The 8,964-nt window shown below is 37.7% G+C and overlaps 1 protein-coding gene across 1 annotated transcript; it reads right to left on the bottom strand.

The window, feature by feature from the left end:
- Positions 1-3,346: 3,346 nt before the first annotated feature.
- On the bottom strand, positions 3,347-5,648 carry gadd45aa (growth arrest and DNA-damage-inducible, alpha, a). The gene is made up of 4 exons (XM_067474137.1): positions 5,483-5,648; positions 4,897-4,998; positions 4,486-4,705; positions 3,347-4,207 (listed from the first exon to the last, which is right to left on the bottom strand). Exons 1-4 carry the CDS (start codon positions 5,530-5,532, stop codon positions 4,094-4,096), a joined length of 486 nt encoding a protein of 161 aa, XP_067330238.1. The 5' UTR covers positions 5,533-5,648; the 3' UTR covers positions 3,347-4,093.
- Positions 5,649-8,964: the final 3,316 nt, after the last annotated feature.

Here is an 8,964-nt window from a genome sequence, read left to right as displayed (position 1 = left end):
ACCTATTGTAACAATGCTAAAGCTATTGAATCAGACAGTTCTCACACTTGAAACACACTACTGATAAAATAACATTGTCACCTATTATTCATTGTTTAGGACTGACGTAAATATACTGGGCTCTCATGCCTGGAGCTCTTTTCATTAAAATGTCAAATGTTGCTGCAGGAGAAACCTGGTGCTCTAGAATTGTGTAGACTGAGGAACACTATTCACGTATATTATAAAGCATGCTTTTTAGTGTACTTAATGATCCCAAAATAGTCTCTAGAATTTCCGTCATGCACAAATACAGTACTCTTCTTGGACCCTCTCAAGCATGAATGCCCCTGAAGACCATTAGAGCACGGCCTCAACCGCAGTAATCCCAGTTTGTCATTGTGCAGCAATGCGAGAACTAGAGGGGGCATACGGCCAGCGGCTGGCAGCCTGGCTCAATGACCATGTGCCTGGGTCTGAAAATCTGTGCTGGCAGTTACAGTGTCAGTGTGTAGGAATGTGCTGATGTGGGGGGAGAGGAAGGGGGGGTGCACAGTGGGTGGAGGGTGTGGGTTTGATGGAGCTTCTGGTAGGTCCAGCTGCTCATAGAAACAAAACGACTCTGTAATATGCTCCCAGAGTCATCTTATTTTTTTTATTCACATACAGACTGTGTTGGACATGCATCTAAGTACTATGCTTAAGTATGTGTGGTTTTACTCAAATACATTTCAGAGAGAAATAATGAACACACGATCAACTAATAAAACATGATGGCCAGGATGAAGGCTCTGCAATAAGGTGTTGCAGATAATGCTTTTAGTTTTGCTGATTTGATGTATTCAGGCTAGATATGTGTAAAGTTAAGCTGAGATTAGGATGAAGTCATCATATAATAAGACACATGAAAAATTTGTAACTTGTCTAAACTCAAGGCATAAACACATGCATGCTTTGTTTTAGCATAAACTAAAACAAATTATTAGCTTACAGGACCTTAGTTGATATATGGTCCATGCTGTGAATGAGGTTGTTCTGCATTTTTATTTTTTTTTAGATGCATACGTAGTGTTTAAATTTAGATGTTAAGATTTACATATTTGTATTTGGACATTAACAGTGGAATATTGGGTCTTACTTATGGATCTGGATACTTCTGTCACTACCAATAATAAACTTTTTGCAGCTATGAACTGTCAAACCCTAGGAAAACTTCACCCTAAATGGATGTTGATTATGTGTTCGTGTACAGTTCAGTTTTGAATTGAATTAATGAGTATTGTCAGTTCAGGTTTATTTTTCTGATTGACATCTGAACTCTGCAATTGACTTAAACAGATTTTGGTGGATAGTTAAGTACTGGACCAACTACAAAAAGTGTCACCTGATTAAATTTAATATTTCATGCATTAAATTTGTGAACCAAAACCCATAGAGTAACGCAGTATTTCAATTTTGTCTTTATTTTGCAATAACATTATCTTAAGCGGATATTTACCTTTTCTATCCCACAATGAACAGCCTTTGGGTTTTTGTAGGTTCTTAATCTTTTGCACCATGACCGAGTATAATGTACTGCTGTATACATACTATTATGTGATATGTTAAGCAATGCGTTCCCGGTTTGCACCATACGGGACAATATAAAGTAAAGTGATTTATCAGATCACCCCACTATTCCTTATTTTGTAAGCACAAAGGAAGCTCTGCGCTTGAACTCAAACCTACAATACAGCACAGCCAACATTTTATAGACCAAACCTCAACTTTTTTGGGAAAGACCTCACTGGAAGTCTGTGTGGCTTCTCAACACTTACATCAGCCCTCCACAGCTCCAATCTTAAAATAACCTTTTCCTTTCAATCACAACAATACCACATTACATCAGTCAGCATCACACCCTGCAGTCACACGACAGGCAACCTTTCACACACTGGCAACTAAAACCATGGGGGCAGAGGAGGGCAGGTGAACTGTTTCAAGTGGACTATAATCATTTTCTCATCATGCCAGGATGCATCATTGTTTAATATACTATATGTTCTTGAAGCTTTAGCACTATACAGATTAAATTAATTACAGTCTGTGTGTAATATGAAGACATGTTGACCCCATGCAATGTCCCTAATCAACCTAGCTATGAATAATATTCTGCAGCAGTTAGAACAGCGATGTTTAACATTTATGTTGCCTTTAAGTTCCCTTAAAGAGTAGGGGCCGTAGTGTGTCAAAAAGTGAATCTTTACCAGTCCACTTATGCAACTCTATTCCCAAAACTATACTGTTACTTTTTATCCATCCACCCATTTTTATGATTGCGTTTCCTGTTCAGGTTTTTGAGTTACTGGTTTACCAACATTGATTGTGTAAAGGAAACTGAAGTACTGCAGCGCAAATGAAAAATGCATACACTTGACAAACATGCAAATATAATAGGAACAGAGCAGTAAGAAAATAATTAAAAAACTACATAAAACAACACAGCCAGAGTAACTATTGATGTTTCAGTATAATATATTTTGTTGTACTGTCTATGTTATATCTACGATTTTAGTTTAGAAACATGAAATGCTGTCACATGATCCCTCTCACATGAGCTGATCACGATTGAGCAACTCAAGGTCAGTCCCTGCTTCCGTTGCTCTTGTAATCATGACTCTGCACTTCCAGAGGGGATTGCCTACCTTACATCAACCGAGTGACATCACTAACATTCAACTCCCTACAGATCACCTGTCTCTGTGTGTGTGTTTGTTAGACTCAGCTGGAAAGTAGCGGGGGAGTAGAGGGAGCAGTTCAGAACATCTTGCACAACAGATTGCATGCCAAACAAATGTTCCTAGTTAAAGTCATGTGCTCTGCAGTGAGCTAAACCACACATTCTGTTCCTGGTGTGGAGAGAGTTGGCAATTCATATAGAATAACTATAACTAACCCTGCTGTTTAAATGACAAACAAAGAAGCTTTATAATAAATATTCTATGTAATACAATAATCAACATACCAGCATCACAAGTTCATTTTATTCCCTCCTTAACAGTGCTGCATAGTATGTGCAGTACACACAGAGCATGTTCGCATTTCCACCTGGAAATCAGCTGGTGGAAATGCTAACTGTCAAACAAATCACTGAAAACTGGTGAACAGGGAGCCTGTTTGGATGAATGAACATGTTCCTGCTGACCGAGGCAAAAGCCTGAGCAAAGAGCTGTGAGGATTATTGTTCTCTTTAGCTCAGAGATGGCATTGAGGCCACAGAGGCCAATATGACCCCTGTGATCTGCACGTGACTACTGTTTTACAACTGCTAAAGGCTGGATTTTAGATTGATAAGATTTCCAGAAATTAAAGAATAGAGAACATAAAGTTCTGTTCCAAAAAATAGTTTTTATTGACAGCAATACATATGTGTTGAATTCAAATTTTGCAAAGAGCAAATGTAAAAAATTAAACATAAATACACTTAAATATCATTAGAAATAACTTAGAATTGTAACAAAAGAACTATTTTACTTGTGGCAAAACACCAGCTGGCAGAGGAAACACTAACAACACAGAATGTGGTCGCTGCATGTGTAGCCCTTCCCTTTTTAAATACGACAATAGCAACATCAACATTAACAACTTAAATCAAATAAGTGAAATTGCAAAAGCTCCAGTGTTTCATCAAGTGTTTAGTTTCTGTAGAGAGAGGCCGTGGTCCATTCAACAGCTCCAAGTTCTGGATTCTCCTCACTTTCCTAACTTTTCATAAAGGCTTTACCAAACAAATACATGATACCATAATCCTTCTGTATAGTGTCCAGCTTCACACATACGTTTGTTTTAACTTCAACCTCAGGACGCTACAAAAGCCTCCCCATCTCATCTTGGGTGCAAAGGGTGACAGACACAACTCCAAACAGTACAGTCCAACGTGGAAATCCATTCCCTGCTTTTTTCCTTTTAAATACATCCCATGTAGACAGTAAGATCTTTTTTTCTGTCCAAGATTTTCTCTCCTCATCAGCAGCACTTTGGAATTTGGTCTGTAGGTGGTAATGTGTCCATCAGGGTTCACACCACTCTTTCTTTTTAGATAAAAGTCATTTCACAGGTTTCTGCAGCTGAAAGTTCATCGTTCAGGGAGGTTGATGATTGGTACCCACTGGTCCATACACCGGCTCTCTCTGCAGAATAGGTTTACTTTACTCAAAGCAGGGTCCTTCCATGTGGTAGAGTGTGGGTTCTGAAAATAATAGAGAAAAAACTTTATCAAACATTTGTTTATACTTTCACAAATAGTATGTATGAGAGCAAATACGGGATATTTCCCTTCCCTGAATTTCTTTGAAATGATTAGGGAGGAGGAGTCAAACATGTTTATGAAATGCACAAGAACAAGTACCGGCAAGTTCTCCCCTTGAGTAACAGTTTCACTCGCGTGCACATGCTTTAAAATTTTGTATAAATCACGATGTAACAGGTAGCTAGAAAACAAATAGATTTGTGAAATATGATACTTACAGTGACCAGGACACAGTGTAGGTCCATAGGTTCACCCCCACTCTGTTTCCCCCCTCCACTCAGTATTTCTGCCAGGCGCCGGGTGTTGTTTACTCTGAGGATGTTGATGTCATTCTCACAGCAGAAAGCCTGGATGAGGGTGAAGTGGATCTGCAAGGCCACATCTTTTACATCTTCATCATCCGTAGCAAGGATGCACAAAACTACATTATCAGGGTCCCTGAAGAAGAAAAAATACATTATTTGATTATTTATATTTCTAACACAACAAAGTCTTTTGCCTGCAGCAAGTAAGTATGTCAAGCAAACGTGCATATGTTGGAGGGTATTTTAAACTATGAGATCAGTCTAATAACTGTCCTGTCACTAGGTTAGTAAAGCAGTGTTATATATATATAACGTTATACTTACACATTGAGTGACTTGGCAGCTTCGTAAACACCGACTGTGATGCAGCCCTGTGGTAAAGCAGAGGTAAGGACTTCCTCTAAAGCTTTCGCCACTGAATCCATCCTGCAACACAAAGAGGAAAGAAAACTTGCTAAAAACGTTTACGAGCGTACGCGAAACTTTCTGGCTAATGTTAGCAGCAGAGGTCCTAGCTGAGCACCCGGTTTCGTTTCAGCCACACTTGCAAGATGTGCAACAGGTTAGTTTCTTCAAAAAGAAAATAAAAGAGTCATAAATGTTAAGACTTAAGTGGCTTTTGCAGCTGTCTGAACGTTAAAAGACATATTTAAGTCTTTCAAGTCAGGGCTGCTCATACTTTTTGAGGTCTCAACAGTTAACAGATCAAACTGTGTATTTTAGATCAACAACACAGACACAATCAATTATTACTTGAAAAAGACGTACAGGTGAAATAGTCTATCCAGAGCATGCATCTGTTCAGTGCATGTATGTTTCAGTGTATCAGTGCAGGAGGTTGACGTCGGTAAAGTTAAATAAGCATCGATGTTATATTAGAATAACTGTAGTTATAAGCCATATTATTTACCTTTCTTGAGAATAATCTCCACTTAGTTCCTCGAAAGTCATGTTGTACATAAAATCCAAATCCGCCTTACAGCAAAGATTACAGCACTGGCGACTTATCCTGGTGTCTTCTGGACACGCTTCTTATCTTTAGTTCACTATGCTGCAACTGACAGATAAATCTGGCAACTTCACATTAAAACCGTCGGGAACAATACAAGGGAGGTGGAAATTTGCATAGCAGCCATTATTGGTCGTATGCTAATATTTCGGTCCCGCTCTCAAGTAGGATTGGACCGACAGCCGCCACAGGCGTGACGGGTTTAACAAGGATTTTACCGTAACTGCAGCTAGATGCTGGCCTCTAACAATTAGGCAATAATACATGACCATTAAGTCGCCTGTCGGTGACACATTTCTAGCCGCGCTAAAATAACTTTTGGACACTGACAACGTAACATTTACTGGTGAACTTTAAGGTAATACTACCAAATCTTGCACAAAGACACAGCTAACTTAATTAAAGTACTGACCTTGAAGTTCTGCTAGCGTAACAACAACCTAAAACTAAAGGATAATGTATATTCAAACTAAAAACCACTGACAGTGCATTCTTCACTGCTTCCACCGTGTATTTAGCGAATAATGAATGAATAGTATGTTGCAGCACTCACCCTCGCTGCCGCTCAACACACCACAGCTTTCAGGACAAGCCATGTAACAACCGCATGGCAACGGGACGCCGCTCTCTGATTGGCCCGCTGCAGAGCGTGCCAAAACCCACTGTAGCCGCGCGCCACATCCAAAGGACAAGCGCGAGATCAGGAGCGTGGAGTCATATCCTGAACGATCCCTGCTTGTTTAAAACTGCTCTCCTGCATGCCACTGTATGTCATTTATTCCTAGTTTTACTTTAGGTTTGTACTGAAATATGCAAGTAGGTACGAGTAGAAATAGTACTAATCTAAAATGTACATTGATTAAGATAGAGTAAGGCAGTAATTATACCATAGGATGGAATGGAAAAACTCAAAGTACGCCAAAGCTGTAGGTGTGAATTCCCACCCCTGGTTTAAGTTGGGGGGACCTGCTGATTTTTCTGGTCTATATTAATTCAGTCTATATGATGAATATAAAAGATATAAGATAAACGCTGAGGGAGGGAAATTCAATTCAGCAGAAGGCAATGAAGTTTTAAAAAACTCATACATTTAACTTAACTGCGTATAAGCTTAATAAAGTCCATTAAAGTGTACAGAAACAATAGCAACAAATACAGTAAATGAACAACAAAGTTGCAGTTAAAAATGGAAAGCAGTGTTCGAAGCTATATACTCCATCTGGCCAATTCATTAGGTACACCAGTACAATCCAATGCAATCCAATACAGCAGCTCTGCCATAACTCTACATCAAGGAGGTTATAATTCCTTTATATGGAAAAAGAAAGTATATATTTTAATGTCCACTGTATGTTTATGATTGAGTTCATACTAGGTAGTAGAGTTGTACTGAAGGGCATTATGCTAAGAGGTGGTTCTAATATTGGGCTTCCCTCATTTTTTTAAAAAATAGGGTGGCCAAAACATTAGAACCACGTCTTAATATAACACCTTAAACGACACAGACTGAACTTACATCTGATTGTTAAACACTAGATCGGGATTCATTCTTTTTGTAATATGATGATTTTTTTTTCTTCGTTTATTGGCCATTTGTTTTTGTATGTTATCAAAAACAGAAAATCAGAGTTTGCTTAGGCCCAAGGCAATGTCTTGGGTCTGACCCCCAGTATAAAGGTCCGAGACAGAAATGCATACAACATAAAAAAGTATGTGCAAACAATCCATTTTTAGCATATTTGTCATAAAAATAGAAAGTGTTTAAAGGGTTATCAAAATAGCAGATAAATGAATTAACTGATTTATTATTTCTACTTCAGACTGGATTGATTCAAAGATGTCAATACCTTTCATTATACAAAGTCAGACAGAAGGAGGAAGCTTGTCAGCTTTGAATGTTGAGGGATGTTATGCTGCCCCTTGGTGGTGGTAGTGAAATATAATAGGATAATAGGCAGTATAATGGGAATGCATTTTACATAAATTCTGTCTTCATGCACAGTACTGGATATTTCAGCTAGTGTTTATTGTGTTCGTATTATATAAACAATCACAAACACGTAAATACAAATATATATATTGTAGTTCTGAAATCTGTCTTTTATACCAGAAGGGTCCTTTTTCTTGTAAACTCTAAGCTTTTACTGTGGCCCGTGTAAAGAGGAAGGTAAACAAATTATTTTTATACATTGAAATGCAAATTATATTTAGCTTTGAAATGAATAATTCAGAACAGAATAATTAATTCTAATTAATAATTTGAATAATTAAAACATTTTTGGCAATGTAATGTGTAGAGTGTAATAATTATATCCATAAGCAGAAGTAGCTCCAATTTGTTTCAAACTTCTGATAAAATGTCAAAATAAACTGTTCTGATTAGTGTTTTACAGTAATCTATTGAATAAGTCCTTAAGAAAATTAAAGTTTTAAATGAATCATTTTTGCATAATATTACCAGCTTATATTGTAAATTAAACAAAGCCATTACTCGATATTTGAAATCTGATTCAAGAATATACAATTATTTCAAAACCATATGTCTTAGTTGAGACATAACCAGCCACATGTTGATTTCAATGTGTGTAACATTATGTGTGGCTGTCAGAACACCAATATTAGGTTTAAGTTTAAATGCAGTGCCCCATTTCTGTTCACAAAGCTCACTCACTTACACCCGATGTCTGACTAATTGTTGCATTTCAAGATTTGGAGTGTTTCACATAATGTTTGTAAAAGTTTAACTTTTTCCCTCCTGATTGTGCTTTGCCCTTAGAGGCCAACGAAATGTAAGGTAAAGGTTATTTACCTTACATCATACACATTTCTGCAAAGTCATCATTACATTGAGGAAGGTGGCATTGAAAATAAGAAGCTAACTAGACTATTAGCAAATTACAGCCTCATACAAACCTTTCACAAACTATTTTATTACATATATTATATTACTTTTTTATTATAGTTAGTAAGATAAACTTGAATTTTTAACAGGCATACAATATGTGCCAAATTTACCCAATGTTCTTGTCCCTGTTTACATGTTACATCCTGTTCCTCCTTCACAAATCACCCCCAGTGATTCAGTCCTCAGAACGGCCAGTAGAAGTCACTAATGTGTTAAAAAGAAAGGTGGTGTTCCTCCACAACTCTTATATATTCTGAAACCATATTCACCTCGCACCACTTCTTCCTCCCTAATACTAGCAGTTTTAGAGTCTGATTCCTCAGAAACAGGAGGACTGGCAGCATAATGTGAGGGCCAGTGTAATGGAAAGCATGAGAAACAGAGTAAGAATGAGCAAAGGGAGGAATGGAAGGAAAAGCAAGTGTATAAACAACATAAACACACAAAAAAGCAAAAGCTTCAAGTACTCGTTCAAGGG

The sequence above is a fragment of the Channa argus genome, chromosome 14 (assembly GCF_033026475.1).
Source record: "Channa argus isolate prfri chromosome 14, Channa argus male v1.0, whole genome shotgun sequence".
NCBI classification, from domain to species: domain Eukaryota; kingdom Metazoa; phylum Chordata; class Actinopteri; order Anabantiformes; family Channidae; genus Channa; species Channa argus.
Note: the sequence above shows the minus strand (reverse complement) of the source record. Positions and strands in the feature narration are given on the sequence as shown.

Bases quoted from the DNA above. Each gene is read 5' to 3' on its own strand.
- gadd45aa (XM_067474137.1), bottom strand. From the start codon at position 5,532: ATGTACAACATGACTTTCGAGGAACTAAGTGGAGATTATTCTCAAGAA. The intron at 4,999-5,482 runs GTAAATAATATG...TTTGTGTTGCAG, and splicing joins GGAGATTATTCTCAAGAAAG to GATGGATTCAGTGGCGAAAG. The intron at 4,706-4,896 runs GTAAGTATAACG...TTTCTTCTTCAG, and splicing joins GCTGCCAAGTCACTCAATGT to GGACCCTGATAATGTAGTTT.